At 34.1% G+C, this 21,383-nt stretch overlaps 1 protein-coding gene across 9 annotated transcripts in view; it reads right to left on the bottom strand.

Moving 5' to 3' along the window:
* Window positions 1–21,383, bottom strand: part of RC3H1 (ring finger and CCCH-type domains 1) — a 75,744-nt gene that overhangs the window by 7,975 nt on the left and 46,386 nt on the right. For 6 of the 9 annotated variants that reach the window (XM_086343701.1, XM_086343705.1, XM_086343700.1 and 3 more), the window contains 12 exons: window positions 19,914–20,032; window positions 18,478–18,590; window positions 14,809–15,090; window positions 14,258–14,472; window positions 12,343–12,713; window positions 11,621–11,788; window positions 7,290–7,442; window positions 5,044–5,257; window positions 4,493–4,583; window positions 4,235–4,367; window positions 2,217–2,390; window positions 816–931 (listed from right to left, as the gene is read on the bottom strand). In XM_086343701.1, coding sequence (XP_086199827.1) covers window positions 816–931; window positions 2,217–2,390; window positions 4,235–4,367; window positions 4,493–4,583; window positions 5,044–5,257; window positions 7,290–7,442; window positions 11,621–11,788; window positions 12,343–12,713; window positions 14,258–14,472; window positions 14,809–15,090; window positions 18,478–18,590; window positions 19,914–20,032 — 2,149 coding nt within the window. The remainder of the gene's footprint in view (window positions 1–815; window positions 932–2,216; window positions 2,391–4,234; window positions 4,368–4,492; window positions 4,584–5,043; window positions 5,258–7,289; window positions 7,443–11,620; window positions 11,789–12,342; window positions 12,714–14,257; window positions 14,473–14,808; window positions 15,091–18,477; window positions 18,591–19,913; window positions 20,033–21,383) is intronic. The other 3 variants (XM_086343708.1, XM_086343706.1, XM_086343707.1) reach the window with 1 other exon arrangement.

Raw genomic sequence — 21,383 nt, 5'->3', positions numbered from 1 at the left:
TGGATTTAAACAGACAAAAACTTAAGCCTGGAAGCAACAGAGCATTAGAAATTGTTGTTGTATATCATCAGGAAGGCAACTCAGGACTATGCATTAAAAGCCTCAAAGTGCCCTAGTTGTAAAATATCCTAAGGTGCAAGATGTACAAAGAATTAACTACAATATATTTTTTGCAGGGTTGTTCATAATAGTCGATATGTATTCTTCTGTGCCTGTAGAAGACTAATGGGTGATATGGACAGACCAAATTAAAAACCAGGTGGGACAGAACAGGGGGTATGTGGGTGAAAGAGGCTAAATGCTCGCACACTTAAGGGTATATATACATCAAAATGTTAACAATGGTTTTAAATAAATTATAAAACAAGGCGAAGAAGGAGATGGAAGCAGAAAATTTCATTTCCTAGATATTAACTGATAATTCAACCTTGACTCTATTCTAAAATAAGTTTTATTAACTCCTTTTTGTTGTTTAGTTGCTAGGTCGTGTCCAACTCTTTGTGACCACATGGACTGTAGCACTTCAGGTTCCTTCTATCCATAGCATTTTCCAGGCAAGAATACTGGAGTGGTGTGTCATTTCCTTCTCCAGGGGATCTTCTAACCCAGGGATTGAACCTGTTTCTCCTGCACTGACAGGCAGGTTCTTTACCACTGAGCCACTAAGGAAGCCCCTTTATAAACCCCCAAATTTATGCAAAAATATTATTTTCTCAAAGTATACAAAATAATGATATTGTAAAAATCAAATTATATTTATGAGAGTGCTTCTATCATGACTGTATGAGACTATATGGAAGTGTCCCTTTCTTTACCTGAATGTTAATGTAAGGTCCTCAGCTGGAACCTTATTTTGTGGTTCTGGTTGTCCATTTTCTGCTTGCTTACTTGTATTCAATTTGCTTTTCACGTCCAGAGAACACTGGTTCTCCTTTGAAAGAAAAGGAAATAAATTTGATTATCTTCTATTTAATAGTGCTGATGGAGGAGAAACCAGCTACAAGTAATACAAAGTGATGAACAGAAATCATATTTAGTTATGTAAAATGACGAAAGAAACAGGCAGATTAAAAGAACAACAACACAAAAATATAGTGGAGTATGGTCCACTTGCTCATCATCCAAGATGGGCAATAAGGGGGCAATGTCTCATGTTAACATTGGAAAATCTCATAGGAAAACTGATGATTCAGAAAAATCAAGTCAAAGTATAGTAAGTATCTATAATACATTTATTGAAAACAGGAAAACAAATAAGCCCCATGTATTTCCTTTAAAAGAATGTGAAAACTATGCAACAACATCAAAAAGAAATATCAATTACCATGCAATCTGAAGGAATGTTTCAATCACCTAAGATTCAAAATTTACTGAAATGAGTGTTCATGTACCATAACATAAATCCTAAGCATATCTGTGGATTCAATTCCACAGGAAAGAATATGCTGATAGCATTTCATTCATGACAAAAAAAAGGTCATCAATAACTTAAGGGCTGTGAAACCTAGAAATGTTACTTGGTAATATACCTTTGTATAACATATGATGTGAAAGTCACTCAGTCATGTCCAACTCTTTGCGATCCCATGGCCTACACAGTCCATGGAATTCTCCAGGCCAGAATATACTGGAGTGGGTAGCCTTTCCCTTCTCCAGGGGATCTTCCCAATCCAGGGATCAAACCCAGGTCTCTTGCATTGCAGGTGGATTCTTTACCAGCTGAGCCACAAGGGAAGCCCAAGAATACTGGATGGGAACCTACCCCTTCTCCAGCAGATCTTCCTGACCCAACCCAGGAATCTAACCAGAGTCTCCTGCATTGCAGGCAGATTCTTTACCAATTGAGCTTCAAGGAAGCCCTTGGATAACATAGCATTGCAAAAAATGCCATCCCCTCTGCTTCCTTAACCAACATGTTTAACAGAAATATAGTAACTTTCAGATAATCACCCTGTTTTCCTTGAAACTTTATTATAAATACAGAAATCTAAGACAAAAACCACACTCAAACCAATAGATAAATGAGGAGAAAAGTGATAAAATAAGAAGGCAGTCCATTTTCACGACACTCTAAGTATTAATCACTCATTTTAGCCTTGGGGTGATGATTTTATAGCTCTAGATGATTCTAGAACTCTAGAGCCACACGTTCAGTGACACAACTACACACAGGGTTTCCTTTCACCTTCCCTCTCTCTTTCCACAGTAACACTTACCATACTCAGTTCCCGGGTTCTCTTCCCAATTTCCCTTTCCACCTGGTGCAGTTCCAAGCTCAACTGCTCACTTGAAATCATTCCAGGCCATTTTGGAGGTGGTGGTGGTGGGGGCTGTGACTGGCCTGCCAAGGTGTTCGCCTCCCTCTGCAACACCAGTCTGTTACTAACAGCCTAGTGCATAAAGCCAAGCACATACACAGCTCAACACATTTCACACCAAGCATAGAATGACCAGGCCCGATTCCAGACCACAGCCTTAAGTAGCTTATTACTCATATATATTTGCAATAAAATCGATGCAACTATAAGGCACTGTTTCTTTGAATACCATTTGAATAAAAAAGGAAGAAGATGGGGGATTTAAACTTGGTGAACAGTAATTTAATCTTTGGTTTAAGTCGCTCTTCTTTTCTTATTTAAGACAGAAGTCAACTATAAATGTGGGGGGAAAAAACTATAAACATGCTTTTTTTTTTTTCTTTTTTAACTGAAAGAGAGAAGTCAACTATAAATGTGGGGGAAAAAAACTATAAATGTGCTTTTTCTTTTTTAACTGAATTTTCTCTGAAATAAATTCTATAATTTCTTTCAATGAAACTTCAATTATGACAAGGACTTTTAACCACAGTGAGTTAAACAATGCTGAAATTTTCTGGAACAGAAAATCAGTCTAGGAAATTTCAACTAAGATAAAAAGCCATGAAATAGTAAGGTAAAGAATTATATTTTATGAAGTTAAAGGTCCAAATCTTTAATAACTAGTTACCTGAAGATGAACATAATAAACATAGCATTCTTTTTTCTTACAATAGGAATTAGCAAGAAGTTTTGGACCAAGGTAAATAAAGCAATGGAAAAAGGAGACAAACATGAATACTATACAGGTTTATATTTCTAAACTTTATCACTTACACAAGAGTATAAGCCAGACACATGCTCAAAAATAAGCTCAAAAATAAACACACAAAACATCCTACCTATTGGTCTTGCTAATAAGAAAGTCTAAGACAGAATCAGTTAGAAATTTATTTCCAAAGCAATGCCTTACATATTATTAAAGATCCTGGTAGAAAGATAAAGACTAACGTTCTAAGAGTATCTTTTTCTTCAGAAGAGAGCAATGCATTTATCACTAGAATGTCTTTAGCTTTTCATATTCAAAGTCTATGTTCCAATCCAAAGGATAATATAAACAACCTAGTCTTCCTGATGTGGCACTTAAAGAACTTCAAGAATTTTTTGTCTTCTGACATTCTGTTTCTCTTAAGTACTAGACAGCATGGTGGAAAAAACAGTGAACTTAGAGTATGAAGACTTGGGTTCATGTTCAATCTCTGTGAAATTCATATCCTTCAACCAAAAAGGGAGGAAAATACCACCTGCCCAATCTACGTGTCAGGAACCCATATGGGTCAAATAAGATATGTAATAATAATTTATAAAGTGAAAAAACTATATTAATGAAAGGTATTGTTATTATGTAGAGGATTTTTTTTTTTTTAGGTCAAAGTTGTGAGCTTCTACTAAAGATACTGAGGAATAAAAGAAGTGAGAGAAATTTTTTAAAATTAAAGAAAATGTGAGAAATTAAAAAACAAAATTTAAGTTAAAAGCATCTGTTGATTAAAAAACTATATAGTATACCCTCAACTTAAATGTGTTATCAGGGAATATAAGCTCCTTTTATATATTTTATTTTATTTAATATTTTAGATAATCTAGGAAATTTAGATTATCTAAAATATTATACAGTATAAAAATATAAAAGGAGTTTATATATAATATATAATAACATATAAAACATATAAAATATGTTTTCTATTCTCAGATAATAGAAATTCTAAATTTCCTAAAGTCTGAAAACTTCAAAGTATTAAAATTCTTTGAAAAATGGACACCTATACTAACTCTTAAGAAAAAGACTTTAAAGTTTGAGGTTCATTGAACCTCAAAAGTTCCTCCTTTTAAAATCTCTTTGAGAAGCTTTAAAAACTGGAATATTTCTAAGCTTGTACCTCTAGTCCACGTAGCTGGGTCTGTTGGCTAATTTGATGGTTTAGCTGCTGTAATTCTAGTCGTAGCTGTTCCCTCTCAGCAGACGGAAGGGGTTTTCCATGACTAGCCACTTCTGACATAGATATTCTCTCCCTTTGGTGGGAAGGAAAATGTGGAATAAATTTTACATTTTATTAAAAAAAATACTATTGATCAGAAAAACAAAGCAAGTTGAGTAATTCTAAAGGTTTATAAAAGTAATAAGAATGACATAATACCTCTCACTGAAGTGTCCCTGAGAAGGTATGTTTTGATGAGGTGAATATGGAGAACCTCCCCAGCCACCATGAGTTCCATATGGACCATAATCTGTAAGAGAGTAATTTACAGTGAAATGATGCAATTCGTGGATTTGATTCTCCTTTTCAGGTAGTCACAATCTAAAAGTCAAAACTATATTCTGTACAGTTATCTTCAAAGATGGCTACCAAAATGGTAATAGGGTATTGATGTTTGCTTTTTCCCCACTAAAATATCAGTCTTTGTAATTTTTCCTCTGGTATGAATTTTTTAAAAATAAGATGTGTTATTTTAACAAAAACAATAAAACTATTAAAAAACACATAGGTTATCCCTCATATACAGATATTTTAGTTTGTACCCCTATAATTCCCCAGGTTATAATTACTTTTCTACAGGGCTAATTCCACAGAAAACTTTGCAGACTACTGCCCCTGAAAATTATGAAGAGCACTGATGGTAAATAGGGAGAAGGCAGTGTTGACAGTTGTGAATATGAACCCTCTAAAATCTGATTACATCTGATTACCTGAAATGTTAGTAGATTTTGTGGGAGCTCCCTGAGGTGCCATAGCCTGCATTGGGCCAGCACCCTGATAGATCGTTTTGGAAGTTCGAGAAATGGCACCAAACCGAGATACTGTTGGTCGGTCTCCAAATGGGATGAGATCATCATCACTGGTTTCTGCTGCTCTTCTCTGAAGGTCCAATCGCTGGTCTCTCATTCCTTTACTCTCCACATTCTGAGAAAAAATGCAATGAGAAATCCACCCCTCACTTAGATCTCTAACATAATTTCCTTTAGCTCTGTAATAATTTACTGGTAAAAACTAAAATCATTGGTTGCTTTTAGTTGTCATATAAAACACTACCTTTTGAATCTCTGATCACTCCCTATAATGGTATTTTTTTCTACATCATCAGAAATATTTTTTACATCATTATCCAGTATACATACACACACACACACACACACACACACATATACAAATATATATATATGTACACATTCAAATAGATATATATAAACATTCTTTAAAAATATGTGCCAACATAGGCTTTTAAAAGGGATTACAGTCAGAAAGATAAATGGAAACTGAACTGTCCGACCCTTGCTACTTAAAGTGAAGTGAAAGTCACTTAATCGTGTCTGACTCTTTGTGACCCCATGGACTTCATAGTCCATGGAATTCTCCAGGCCAGAATACTGGAGTAGGTAGCCATTCCCTTCTCCAGGGGATCTTCTCAACCCAGGCATTGAACCCAGGTCGCCCACATTGTAGGCGATTCTTTACCAGCTGAGCCACGAGGGAAGCCCAAAGTATAGCCCAAAGTCCAGAAGCAACAGCATCACTACAGAACTCACTAGAAATGCAGAATTTCAGGTCTCATCCCAGTCTTACTGAATTAGAACTTGACCTTTAACAGATCCTTAGGTTAAATTCTAAGGATCAGAATTCACATCCAGACTCATGTTTGAAAACACTGGGGGAGATTTTTATCCATTTGGGAAATGTTCAATAACATGTAGGTTAGGTTGGACAACATTTTTATTCTTCAGTAATTTATAAAACTTATTTTAATTACTCTTTCTGAAACAAGGGTTTCTATCTACTCTGCCTCCTTATCTCATTCCTGTTCTTAGAGAGGCTGTTTTTTATGGCCTAAAAACAATGTTGCCCTAAACCCACTACAGAAAAGCAAAAGGTTCCTTTCTGCTTTTTTCTCCTCTATATTCCTTTCTTTCTCTTTCTTTTTTTATTGCCTGGCATCTAATCATATTCATGCTATAGATGCTACTTCACTCATTTACAGCTATACTGGCATCTAAGTCTTGCTTTTCTATTACCAAGAACTGGTCTTCTCTCAACCTGCTGGACAAGTCTTCCTCTTTGAAAATCTATATCTTACAACCCAGGGAACCTTTCTTAGAATTAATAAGGGCAAATGGCTTAAGAATAATAGTAAAAAAAAAAAAAAAAAAAAAAAAAGTCAAGGCATACCTTTAACTCATTAACACTACTCCTAAACATAAATTTCATCCATGTAAACAAGGAAACATAGGCAAGAATGTTTACTGTAGCACTGTAGATAATAATAAAAGATCAAAAACAGCCTAAAAATATCAACACGAAAATGAATAAACAATTATATTTATTTATTGTATGATTATCAGTTATCATAAATGGTATCTGATAAAAGAAGTGAAAATGAATGAATTTGGACTTAGATATAAATTTGGATACATCTCAAAAAACAATGCTGAAAGAAAACATAGGCTGAAATTTATAATATGTATAAGGTCTATAAATATTCAAAACAAAATTATTTATAAGTCAATAAAAGTATCCATGAAATGATAAACTCTCAATTCAGGATAGGATTTACCTTAACTCCAGGGAAGGAGAGGAGCAGAAAATGAGATTAGGAAGGTATAGAAAGTCGGATTTAATTACTTAGGTAAAGTTTTATTTCTTTAAAGGATAAAGAAGCAATTAAGATAAAATAGTCATATATTTTAAGCTTGAGTATTAGATACACTGGTGTTACACTACTTTTGTTAAAAAATAAAATGATTTTAGTGTAATACATTTCGGTATACCACAGCTTATTTGAAGCTAAGTAACTATAATTGTGACACAAAAACTAGTGTTGTTCACTAGATTCAACTTTATTGTTTAAACTTAAGAGTTAAGAATTATAAAAGAAATCAAAAAGGTTTTAAATATAATTCAATCACACAGTATAGAACTATGGCTCAGTTGTTACACATACCATCATTTCCACACTCCCTGCTGCCACAACATCTTTAGGTTTTGCATCTTTAGTTCCAATGTAGGAGCCAATAGTGTCACATGACCAGGGTGAATACTGGCTATAATCATTTCCTTTGTATTTCCCAGCTACCTTCAAGTCTTCATCCAAAAACTAGAGATAGAAAAAAGAAAAAGGAAACAAAATAGGAAATAGGTCTATGAGTAACAACACCGAGAAAGCAGGAATTTCTTTAGAACAGCATGCTAAAGCAACAAAATAATGGTTATTTGATTTGTGTCACAATAGAAGATTTTTGTTGACTATGAAAAATGTAAAACAAACAAAAACTGATGTTGAGCCATTACATTTTGTTAACACAAAGTCAAAAAGAAGTATCTCAAAATCTTTCAAAGAATCAAATTAGGATTTTTGAAGCAATTTGCTCATCCCCTTTCTCAACAGATTAAGTTAACATTTAAGCAAATAAGTACTAGGCCCTGGTTTTGCTAGACTCTTTTTAATGTTTCTTTCAATAATATTTCAGGTAAACAAGAGCACTAAACACTCTTTAAAATGTAATCATAAATGTTCTATTTAAGTACATGATGACATAATGACTTTTTCCCTGAATCTCTTTAATAGCAACAACTTGTATCTTGAATAAAATCTGGTCCTTACGTTGAATGATTCAATGAAGTGAAGATTCCAAATTTTCTTAAGATGAGCTCTGAAGTTATATAATAACCAAATAGGTATTCTAAGTCTGATGTATTTTTACTTACATTCACATTTGTGTAACCTTTTACAGCCTTCTAAGTGCTTACACTATCTCATATGTTCTTCAAGTCCAGGTGAGACAACATGGGTGATCTGACCAAGGTTATACCAGTATAAGGAGTGCTAGGACACTATTAAATTGCCCTCACTTTATCACAGATGTATATACTGGCATACTAACACTCCAGGGGGATACTGGTACATTTAAATGGCTCTATGCTTCCCCTATACTGAAAAAAAAATAAAATAAAAAATTCTATTTTCTGAGTCATCATTCTGGTCTTCTGCAATGGCAGAAGGATCTGCTGTTCATAAATACCACTCATTTTCAAGCACAACTCCTGTTTCCATTGTGTATAACTTCTTCCCATTTTTTTCTGTCCTACTTCTATTTTAAAAATCCCATCTCTTTTTTACATGTCTTCTCCACACACAACTTTTGTATAAAACAACTAGTTTTTTAAAAGACATGGTCTACTAACAAGACCATTTTCTGCCTCCAACAGCAAGACATGCAAGATAATTGGTTAAGTAAAAACAAAAACCAAAAATATGCAAAACACAAAACCTGAAGATGTAATTACTAAATAATCCTATTAAAAATATAATGATAGGTTAGTTCATGTACAGAAAAGTTGAAATACATATTAAAAAGTTGAAATATAATAAACTGACAATGATACAGAAAATGAGATTTTGGAGAAATTTCTATGTTACATTATTTTCATAATGTATCAGTTTAGTATAACTATATGTGGGGTTGTAATAATCAGAACTGAAGTTTAATTATATAGCTTTATGTTATTAATAAGACAAATTCTAAAGTTCCTTAACAGTCACACATTATTACTTTTTAGAAATAAAAAAAAATACAAAGTTATTATTTACTGAATGCCCACTATGTGCCAGATGCCTTGTGTCATATTTAATTTTCACCACACCACTATGAGGTAGGTTTTGTTATGCTTGATTTACAAATAGAGAAACCTGAGCCTCAAGGTTAAGGAAAGCTAAGTAACTTACGAAAGATCTGAGCCACAAAGCTGAACGTGACAGATAAGTGTATTTCATTCTAAAACTGGCTCACTTTTCATGGTGTCATATTGCTTTCCATATTTCTCAAAAAATGGTATTGCATAACAAAGCTCAGGGATGTCTCTAATAGTCAGGTTTTGAAAAAATATCATGTCATGTTTATCCTTTACAAGTAAAATGATATTAAGAGAAGATGTTACAGCTTTACTAATTAACCTAACCTACATTATTGTGGAAAATTCATACAGTGTTTAGACAGGAAAGCTAGATACTGTGAACTATCTTTAGTAATTTTACTTTCATACATCCCAAAGTTTACTGTTTATTATATGCAATATGGTATACTTTACTTTTCAACTTTCATTGCTTAGAAATACTGTTTAGAATTATAATTCTACACGTAAAGCATGTAAGACATTTTCCTTACATAAGATAAACTGCACCCATATGAAAAAAATCTATTTGACTTAAAATGGCTATACACATTGAACTGAGGCAGTATGTATAACAACAAGCCAAAATAAATACATAAGATCAACAAAGCAAAAAGATAGCTTTCTGAAGAGATAAAATTGATGATAAATTCCTAGTAAGACATTAGAAGTGGAATAAAACCTGTAGACATTAAAAAGATAGTAAGATAATACTCATAATAACTTTTAGCATTGTCTTGTTGAAATACTGATAACCTTGAAATTATTGTTTATTACTCTCTAGTTTATTCAACTATTCAACAGTTTATTCTAGTAACTCTATTTCAGTGTTTTTCTGCCTTTTACTACCTATATTAACCTGTCTCTTGTATTTGAATTAACCTTATCATCCTACTGCTTTCCTCGCTATTGAGTTCAACAAAACTTAGACATGTCTCAGTTATAAAAATAGTCTAAAACTAGAAATACAAGGAAACTTTATTAATCTGATAAAGATTACCTATGAAAAAGCTGACAGCAAACATCATAACGTTAAACTGTTAGAAGTTTCATTTGCTCAAAGACCAGAAATAAGAAAATCTATCATCATCTCTCTTTCTAATATTACACTGGAGATCTAGCTTACATAACTAATAAGAAAAAGAAAATACTTTAGAAAAGGAGAAAGCAAAATGGTCACCATTCATAGAGAACACAAAAATCCAAAAGAATCCACTAACAAATACAAGAATTAATAGGGAAATCTACCAAAGCTGCTGAACACAAGGATCAAATTCATAAAAATCTACTTAATTTTTCTGTAATAAGAACAAAGAGAATATGAAACTTCAAAAAGGATTCCATTTAAAACATCTTCAAAAACATTAGTTTTCTAGTAATAAGTTTAATGAAAGATGTGAAAGACACTGAAAACCATACAAGGTAGGACATTATTGAGAGAAATTAAAGAATATTCAAGAAAATGGAGAGTATACCATATTCGTAGAGACTCACTACTAGAAAGATGTTACTTCTCCTCAAATGGATCTAAAGCAACACTGTCCAGTGAAAAATATAACTGACTCACATATGTAAAATTTTTTAATAGGCACATTAAAAAATAAAAATATAAAATTCATTTTAACAATACATTTAATAATCCAAAGTGAAAAGGGGACTTTTCTGGTAGCTCAGACAGTAAAGAATTTGCCTGCAACAAAGGAGACCCAGGTTCAATCCCTGGGAGGGGAAGATCCCCTGGAGAAGAGGTTAAATTGTTAAATAATTTTAACAATACCTTTTATTTAACTTAATAATCCAAAGTAGTATAATTTTAACATGTAATTAATATATATTACATATAATCATAATTACTATATAGACTATATAAATTAATATAAATGTATTACTGAGGAGAAGGGGACAACAGAGGATGAGATGGCTGGATGGCAACACTGACTCAATGGATGTGAGTCTGACTGAACTCCGGGAGTTGGTGATGGACAGGGAGGCCTGGCGTGCTGCAATTCACGGGGTCGCAGTCAGACACAACTGAGCGACTGAACTGACTGACTGACTGAAATATTTTTGAGGGGGTACTAAATCTTCAAATCCAATATATGTTTTATGCTTATAGCACCAGGGAACTCAGATTAGGCTTAATTTAGGTATCATTATCCATATATGGCTAGTGGTTAGCATAGTGGGTTGTGCAGATCCAGAGATTCGATGTAATTCTAATAAAAACTGCAGCAGATATTTCTGTGGACATCCACATGCTGATTCTAAAGTATGTTTGGAATTTCCAAGGACAAAGAACAGCAAAGATAAACCTGAAGACCAAAACTGGAAAACACACATCACCACATGAAGACAGTGTGATGTTGGTAGAAGGACAGAGAAATAGATTAATAAAACTGAAACATATACAGTCACTTGACTATGACCAGATTATGATATTATATACAAAAATCAATTCTAGATGGATTACAGATCAAAATAATAATAATAAACCTTTCAGAAGAAAACATAAAAATATCTTCATGATCTTGGGAAGGGTGAAGATTACTTAAACCGCTGATAAAGGAAAATTTGATAAATGAGACTAAAAAGTCACAGGCTTACTTCCTCTTGATGGAAGGCAGAAGGCAATGTTGGTGAAGGTGCAAAAGGAGGTGGAGAGATAACCTTCCTTTCTTCTAGCTGTGCCATTATTTCCTTTCGTCTTCGATGTAACTCATCTAGACTAGGATGGGGCTGGGGAGGAGGCGGAAGCCGACTGTACGGAGGCTCCTGGAAGTGAAAAGATGAGTATAAATTGAAAAAGAATTTCAGGACACAATGATTCACTTAGCACACATTTTGAATAACTAGCCTGTATACTCATCTGCTGTGATTCATGGGACCGCAAAGAGTCGGACACAACTGAGCGACTGAACTGAACTGATACTCATCTTAACATCTGGAAATAGCAAGACTTAATAAAACAAAACAAAACCCCTAAAAGTTCTCAGGACTTCCCAAAGACCTAAATATAAGTTTCTTTTTCTTTGTCAGAGACCATACTTTCTAAATGAATCTAGAAACATTAATAAAACCATCTAACATTTTCAGAAACTAAGATGGGTTAGTGGGAGTGGGGCAGTAATTTATTTCCCTTTTAATAGTCAAAAAATAAATAAAACCTAAATCTATGAAGATTATGAAAAGGTGACAAAAGTTGCTTTCTTTTAAAAGAATTAACTGATCAAAGGTTTATTACCATGGTAAAAGGTTAAACAGAAAATCGCTGTAAGCAATAGTCTAATTAAATCTACATTAATAATAAATAAAAGAACTCAGCATACTCTGTTGTATGAAGGTCTGATCTGAGTTGGGTGTGCAGCCACTGGATAGTAACCTTCCATTTGTTGGTATCTTTCTCTGGGTTCTGGTACATAGGGTGGCACTGCTGCAGGTGGAATCTCAATGGGTATAGGACTTTCTCGGAAAATCTCCTCTCTTGCATAAGACTGAGCTGGGTATACTCGACGGCCATCATAGTGTGGTGGGTACATAGGAGGGTACTGTTGTGGCTGTGTGCCATACTGTGAGTTTACTACACGATCTTGGAGGTATGGTGGATAATGATCCAAGTAGGGAGCACCAGGTTCAGGAGCAGATGGTGGAGGTCGGACAAAACGAGACACACATTGTGGAGGTGGAGCATAGTACATACCTGTACAGTACAAAAGAGCAACCGAAAGCAACAATCAGCCAATCTATTTTTCTATGTAAGACTTTTCCTTTTAAAATATTTCAACAGCAAAGAATCAAAAATCCACTCATTTTTTAGATGTTTTCCCCTCTGCTTAGGTATGTAGTCAGGCTAGATTTATGAAAAATATCAAGCAAAAATTCTCCTTCCAAATTATTGAAAACACCAACCTATTCACAGTCTACAACAGTAAACTGGCTCTCTCGATTCTCTGATCATCTTTCTGGTGTGCCTAATATACTGCAAACACTGGAAAGCAAAAGAACTATATTTTCCTGAAGCTTAGGTTCCACAAATCTTTCATTTGCATAAGTTTAGAATGTGAGACTGAGTTAACTGGAAAGAGATATGGCCCTCAAAAGATCCATTCTGCTGGTACAGATAGAGTGGCTAACTGCATAACTCTAGAGTTATTTTTTTGGCCATGCTGAAAGGCACGTAGGCTCTTAGTTCCCCAATCAGGGACTGAACCCGTGTCCTCTGCAGTGGAAACATGGAATCTCAACCATTGGACTGCCAGGAAAGTCTCCTAGAGTTCCCGACCCAATAGTTGTGGCAGTAGCTTCCCAATTTCAAGACATTTGCCTCAACTGATGAGCTCCTCTGTTGGCAATCAGGACAGAAGCTTCCTATATGTATTTTCTTCATTGTTTATTTTTTTTTAACATGAATTACATTATGTGAAAACTCATTCTCCATACCTAGTATTACCATTAAAATTGGCTATGTCTGTTTTCTCAAATACCTGCTTCCTATTTTCTCACCACATTAGTCCAGACCTCAAGTCACACCTGGATTAACAATAGTCTTACTCCTCCTTGACTCTAGACTCTCATCTTTACAATCCATTTGTAAATTTTCCTTTCTATTCCCAAAACCTCTATTTAGGGCATTCTTCCTGAGTCTTTTGAGTCCTCAAGTTCTCAATGATCTTCCTTGAGTCTTGCAGTTAATTTCTACCACAGTAATATTCACCACCACAAGTGAACACCTCATTTCAAACATGCATATAGTTTTCTATTCTTTATAATATTGATTCTATACTATGAACTCTCTAGAAGTACGTACTTGCATTTTCTCATGTATATTACAGGACCTAGAAAAAAATATTACATGACAACTGAAAGGAAAAAATGTACCATGTGTGTTTAATTTATATTCACCATAATATTATATTCTTTTCTCATGCTTGAAGAAAACTTTTGTCAGGAAAATATATATTGTGCCTCAGCAAATTTCCATTGTCTACTTGAAGGACTTATTTCCATAAATATGTAAACACTTTTAATATACAACTGCTTCTAGCAGTTAGGGTAAACTGGTTTTCCTAGCTTTGCTACTTCATTTGTTTCATATTATTTAGCTGATCATATAACTTCAGTTTTTTCCCAAGTATTAAAAAAAAGCATTTTTTTGAGGAGATTACTGAAAATATGGTCACTCTTACTTGAAATCATTCTTCCAACTCCTAAGAAAAGTGAGTGACATAAATGAAAGATCATTACCCTGCTGATAAGGTGCTGATTCGAACGGCGGAGCGGCTCCTCGAGGATCCTGGTAATAAACATCAGCCTGCTGTGCTGGATAGAGCTGAGAACCTCGCGCCACCATCTGAAGAGGTTTAGTGACAGGCATAGGGGGCAGCTCTGTTGGTCCTCTTGGAGGTACAGGATGCGGATTAACAGGCAAGGTAGAAATACTCTTAGGGACTGATTCTAGCCTAGGGGAGCAAGAGTCTGCATGTCAAGTTTAAGGTCTTAAAAACATTTCTAAATGTATACAAACTGTTACATGTTTAAAAAAATTGCCAAAATTTGGGAAACAGGTTTCTTCCAATAACCATTGTTTTCCAGAAATCTTGCAAACTTTGATCTTATGTCACCTATACTGTTTCTCAAAAAATCACTGGCACATGAAATAGAAATAAAAAACAACAGAATAGAGCCCTCCAGTTAAGGGTTTTCCCCTCCCCCAAACAAAACACTGATTATTCTTTCTTCCTTCTACTTTATGTCAATAAAGAAACTTTAAATAAAAGTTAGTAAAAACAACGTACAAGTCAGGAGGGGACCCAGGGGCACTACTGCTCAAGTGATCGATCTTTCCTGGTTTCAGACTGGATTCGTAGCTGGGGTCTGTCCCTCGTGGAATCAGTTGTGTTACTGCATTCCCTGCTGATACAATCCCATTCGGCAGAGCAGGGGTTTTTCTGCTAGGCAGATCCACTGCCCCTTCTTCCGGAAGGATAGCTGTTGAAGGCAGGCCCACCTCATTAAGTTGACCCAAAGAGGCACTCAGGGGTCTTCTAGGAACCAGGCGTTTGTTCATTTTACGAAATCTATAGAAAAAGCAAAGGTGCACAACAAAAACCAAAATTGTGGAAGCAAAAATTAAGAAATAAAATGTATTTAAGATACAAAAGGAAAAGATTCTGAGCATATTACTTTCTAGAAATTCTCTTGAAACAATGGCTCTAGCTATCATCTTGGAAACTTGTGTGTGTGTGTGTGTGTATATATATATATATATATATATATATGTCTGTATATATATAGACACACATAGACAAACTTTGGAGTAGGGGTTGGGGAGGGATCACCCATCAACAGTAACTACTGTTAAGAGTTTGATATATAATACAGATTTTTCCACTCTATGCACTAGTTTAATATTCTTACATTTATAAGATTATTATTTACAGAAATAGGGTTATATATGGCAAAGAGTCAGACACGACTGAGCAACTGAACTGAACTTAACTGATGACTGCTTAGTAAATTTTTTCCTCTACTTCAAAATCTTAACTATTCCTTTATGTCAGTATACTTTAGGTTGCCCCTAATTTTTGCTATTAAAACAATGTGGTAACAGAAAATTATATACATATACTTCACACCTGTGTAAATAACCAAAAGCAGAATTACTAAGTCTAATGTATGCATATTAGAAATTCTTATAATGTCCAAAGCTATTATAACTCCTACTGATTTTTTTTTAAAAAAAAAGGCTTTTTTTCAATATCTTATTAAACATTGGCTAGTCTCAGCCTCTGACAGTTAAAAAAAAAAATTATGTTTTAATTTGCATTTCTTTAACAATTAGTGAAACTGAACATCGGAGAAGGCAATGGCACCCCACTCCAGTACTCTTGCCTGGAAAATCCCATGGACGGAGGAGCCTTGTGGGCCGCAGTCCATGGGGTCGCTAAGAGTTGGATACGACTGAGCGACTTCACTTTCACTTTTCAGTTTCATGCACTGGAGAAGGAAATGGCAACCCACTCCAGTGTTCTTGCCTGGAGAACCCCAGGGACGGGGGAGCCTGCTGGGCTGCCGTCTGTGGGGTCGCACAGAGTCGGACACGACTGAAGCGACTTAGCAGCAGCAGCAGCAGAACATAGTTTCACATGTTTGCTGGCCATTTGTGTTTCTTTGGTGAATTGTTTACATGTCTGATCCATGTATCTACTGGTTCTTCTCTTTCTTATAGATTTGTAGGAGATCATTTTGTGTTACAGGTATCATGTCATTTCACCACCACTTTTCCTTCTTACTTTTGTGGTATTTGAGCCATTATCTTAATTTTTAACTTTCATTTAATCAAATTTATTCATCTTCTTTATGCATGCAGGTGTCATTCTTCAAAAATCCTTTCCTGGGCTTCCCTGCCAGTGTAGTGGTAAAGAATCCACCTGCCAATGCAGGAGACACAGGTTTGATCCCTAGTCCAGGAAGATCCCACATGCCACGGGGAAACAAAACCTGGGTGCCACAGTTACTGAGCCTGTGCTCTAGAGCCTCGGAGCTGCAACTACTGAAGCCTGAGTGCTCTGGAGCCCATGCTCCGCAAACAAGAGAAGCCACATAAATGAGAAGCCTGTGCACTGCAACTAGAGTAGTCTCCACTCACCACAACTAGAGAAAAGCCCATGCAGCAATGAAGACCCAGTGCAATCAAAAATAAATAAATAAAATTATATTAAAAAAAATCCTTTCCTACATAAGATAATGTAACAACAACAAAAATCTCTAAGTACTCTATAATTTTCTCCTAAATATTTAAATCTCTGAGAAATTTATAATTCATTTTGGTGTAAAGGTTAAGAATCCAGCCCTAATTATTTTTCAAATAGAGTTGTTTCATCATCATATTTTTTTGATATTGATGTGAAATGTCACTTTTTTTCACATTGCTGAGTTCCTATATGTATCTGGAATTCTTTCTAGATTTTCTACTGTATTTCATTGGTCTATCTATTCCTATGCTAATATCACAGTTTTTATACTTTAGCTTCATAAAACAGGTTAATATTAATAGTTATTAGTCTAGTCCCCACTGAAGACTTTTTCCCTCAGAATTTCCTGGTTATTGGCAACTTTCTTCTTCCAAATGAACGAATTTGTTAGGGCCTAAAAATCATCCTGTTAAGATTCTGAGATTTCACTGAATTTACTGTTTAAGAGAAAATAAAACCTCTTTATTTTATTTAAAAAAATAATGCCAAGTCTCATCCAAGAACACAGTATGCTTCATTTAGTCAACTCTTATGTTCCTAGGTAGTTTACTAATTCAATTCAATATAGATCCTGGGTATTTATTAGATTATTTGGTGTTTAACATTTTTTGTTGTTAATGCAAAAGGGATGTTAATGTCACCTTAATTTTTAACTGGTTATGTTTCCCTTTTTAGTTTATATGAAAGCAATTCATTTTTTTGATTTGCTACTTACTAAATTATTGGTTCTTTTGATTCTAGCATTTCTCTTGAATTTTCCCATTTAATGATTTTGGATATTTTATTCTCTTGCTTACATACATTAACTACAACTTCTGGAATGTTAAGTAACACTTTTTACTAGCAGAAAAATTTCCCTGAGTCTTGTCTGAAAAAGGACTGTATATAATAAACTAATACCAAGTAAGCATCTGGCTCTTGACTTGAGATATAATTATCATGTTGGGAAAATATCTATGATATTTTTGTTCTACCAAGGAACCTTGATGGACATCAAATATTATTCAAATGCCTTTTGGTATCTTTGGCTATGATCACATGGTTACAAAACCCTTCTTCTCTAACCTACGGTAATTATACTGTGCTACCTTTGCACCTTTGTAATGGTGTCTATTTTAATGTACTGAATTCCAAGTTGTAATAGTTGGGATTTAAAAAATATCAAGTGAGATGAATCTGTAGCTTTCTTTAATTGTGCTATCTTCGTCAAATTTAGTGTCAGTGTTACACGGGTTTTATAAAACAATTAAGAGGTTTTTCCTTTCTTTTTACTCTGTGCTGGAGATTTAAAATCATTGAAATTATCTGGTCCTTGAAATTTGAAAGAATCTGTAAAAATGAGCCTGGCAGTAAATATTTTCTTGATAGACAAAGGGCAAAATTTTCCACTGGAAATGCAATTTTCAATTAGTTAAGTTCAATCAGTTAAAGCTGATGAAAATTCTGAGACTTTTAATTTGGGGGAGGGGGTAATGAAAATGACTCACTTCTAGATTTAGTTAACCATAAGTAGTTTTCCATTTGTAGGCACAATGTAATGAAAGGTAAGGAAACTGATTTGCTTTTCTTTTTTTAAAGTTTTGTATTACTTTCCAAACATTTCCTATTCATCAAAGGGAATGCAAATACATTTCTTCCTATTTCTCAATGGCAGCAAATTATTCTCTAACAAATTATTGGAAGGTTGAGTCTGATGACTTTCAAACTTACTTTTCCAGTTCCTCCTGTGAGTGTGCAAATGTACAGCTGGCCCCCCGAGGGCATCCTCCTCTCTGCTTCATGTCTCGACACATGTATGTTTTATATTTGCTATGCTGTGGAGGCTAAGATCAAAATTAAACATTAGCTATTTAAAATAATGTAAATTTTGTGTCACTATTTAAAGAACAATCCAGATGAATAACTCAGACTAACTTATACACTTACCTAGACTACTCAGAGCAAAAGTGCTGGAACATTATCCTGTCTGAGGTCTTAGAGAGTCCAAAAATAAATTACTTAAAAAATGTAGCTCTGATTTTTCTATGTTGATATTAACTATCAAACATGTAACATCACATAAATTCTTGATTCAATCTCATGAGGGCTCTATGATCTTCCCTCCAACATTGTACAGTGGACAAGCAAACCCCTGGAGTTTAGGACCTTCAAATACTTAACCTGTCTTTTAATAGTTGATTTGGATAGTGTTCAATGTAACTATGCTTACAATTATGTTCCTTTATAACATACTACAAAACATGGGAAGAACTTAAAAGTTAATATTATTTTTGTAACAGGGAGTTAAAAAGTAATTTTAACTAAATTTTAACATTAATTTTTCTAAATGTCTTAATCATAAAATAAAGTTCTGATCTTAGATTGGGAAAGCATATGTGTACTATTCGACTTAGCAGGACACTTTTAATATTTCTTAATTTTAAAGAAATTGTTAATATTTACCTGAGCCAGATAAATTAATAACAAAGTTTTAATTTCTCAAGCTTCCTATGGCAAAATAAAAGATAAAGTGAACCTAACATAAATTCTGAGGGTGAAATGAAATCTTTGGGAGTAAAATTTAAAATTCCAGCCATAACATAGGCTATTATATTTTACTGCCATATATTCCATTAAAAAATATCTGAGGAAAATTTGTCCCACTGGCATAAGAGACATTATGAATGAAAAATATTTAAATAGTAATAGAGAAAAAGCATTTACAAAATATGTGAACAGTACTGGAGAAATACAGCATTAGCACTAGAAAGTAATACTTATAATCAAACAGAAAGCAATAGTAGCCACGAAAAGAATAAGTTTATATAACTGGAATGACCTTTAACATGGAATCAAATGCTGCTATATCCAATGTGAAGTGACTCCAGCACGACATCAGGCCAGCAAGGATTACTTAATTTCAATGCCGTCAGACAAAATTACTAGGCTAATCCAGTAAACTGGCTGCTAACCATTCTCTATAAACCTTATTATTTTTGTTACATTTTTCTTGATGTCTAATGGAATAGGGAGTTAAAAATAGATTTTTAATTTTAATTTCTAGTCTTTACAGAGTCTAAAAATATTCTCGTCGTCTTATTGGGTTAATTTTTATCTGTAAGGATAACCACAGTAGCTTACTTTTAAATTTCAAACACCTCCCTTACCTGCTGTTGATCTGTTCCTTTTTTGCTGTGATTCTGGATATAATCAACCAGCCCATGTACCACTGTACGCACAGCAACCAACCCATTTTCTAGCTGTTCCCAAGTAGGAGAAGGAGCATCTATACAACAAATAAAAAATTTTTTTTCAAACTATGTTTTTCAAAGTTCTGCCCAATACTAAATTAGTAAAGGAGTGTCAGCCCTTCAGTGGAATTAAGCTAAGTTTTATACAGCTATTCATGAAATAGCTTATTCACCTAAACATCATTTTAAAGAAATAAATATATCCTTTTAAAGTAGGGGCTGCAATCTAAAATAACTACAGAGAGTGTGAAGGTAACATACAGGAATGAAATATGACAGATAATAAACAGCAACTGTCATCAGACCCTATTGTTGGAAATAACAATAAAGAGTAACAGGCCTGGTGCTCTGTGATGACCTAGAGGGGTGGGGTGGGGTGGGGTGGGTGAGAGATAGGAGGGAGGTTCAAGACAGAGAGGATATATGTATACTTATGGCTGACTGACGTTGTTGTATGGCAGAAACTCAACACAACATTGTAAAGCAATTATTCTCCAATTAAAAAAAAAAAAACTCATATTAGAATCACTGAAAAATAGAGTAAAAAATAAATTCCTAAGAAATAAAGTACTTTAAAAAAAAAAAGGTGACGGAGACTGTGTTAAAGAGTATGTCTCCCAGCTAAGGTTACGGTGACTACTCAACTTTAGCTGACTGCTGTTATGTGAAGATGCAAGGATGACACTTTCAGATACACTTCTGTTTCCCAGGGAAAACTGAAATTTCAGATTTTTATGTAAAAAGTTTTAGTTTTTAAATGTTTGCACCTAAAAAAATGAGAGTATAGTACAGACCAACACACTTTGGATCAAATGTAATTGTGAACTGCCTATAGTCAAGCCAAATTGTAATGTCTATTTTGAAATTTTGTATAAGTCAAGTACTGGTAAACAGAATGCTTAAAAAGTTTAATAGAAGAGCCATTATATAAAGCAGCTGTGCTATACACACTCTTCATTTAGTAAGTGCTGTCATTTCCTAAAGGAAAAATTAATTACAAAGCTACATATGAAATGTTCTCTAAAAGAAATACAAAATGAAGCAAGAATGCATATGTATAAATGACTTCCTGTTGGAACACTGAAAAACTTCTGGGTGATGGCATTTGAACTACGCTTTGAAAGACACATGGAACTTCATCAGGAAAAAAGGATAAAGGCACAGAGAAAGTAAAGAGAACAGTCATACACAAAGTATTTTACTGAATACCTACAAAGTTTCAGGTATTATTCAAGTTGCTCAAGAAGCAGTAGATATCAAAACAAAAATCCTTATTCTATTCAAGGAGAAAAGCCAGACAATACATAAGATAAATAATCAAAACACAAATTATCTAGAGAATGATGAGTTGAATAAATAATGCAAAGAAAGGGAGTGGAACAGGTA

This window comes from Bos grunniens, chromosome 16, assembly GCF_055505025.1.
Source record: "Bos grunniens cultivar Pamir isolate PY7600 chromosome 16, Bosgru_T2T1.0, whole genome shotgun sequence".
NCBI classification, from domain to species: domain Eukaryota; kingdom Metazoa; phylum Chordata; class Mammalia; order Artiodactyla; family Bovidae; genus Bos; species Bos grunniens.
The sequence above is the reverse complement of the archived record's forward strand: the minus strand, read 5'-3'. Positions and strand labels throughout refer to the sequence as shown.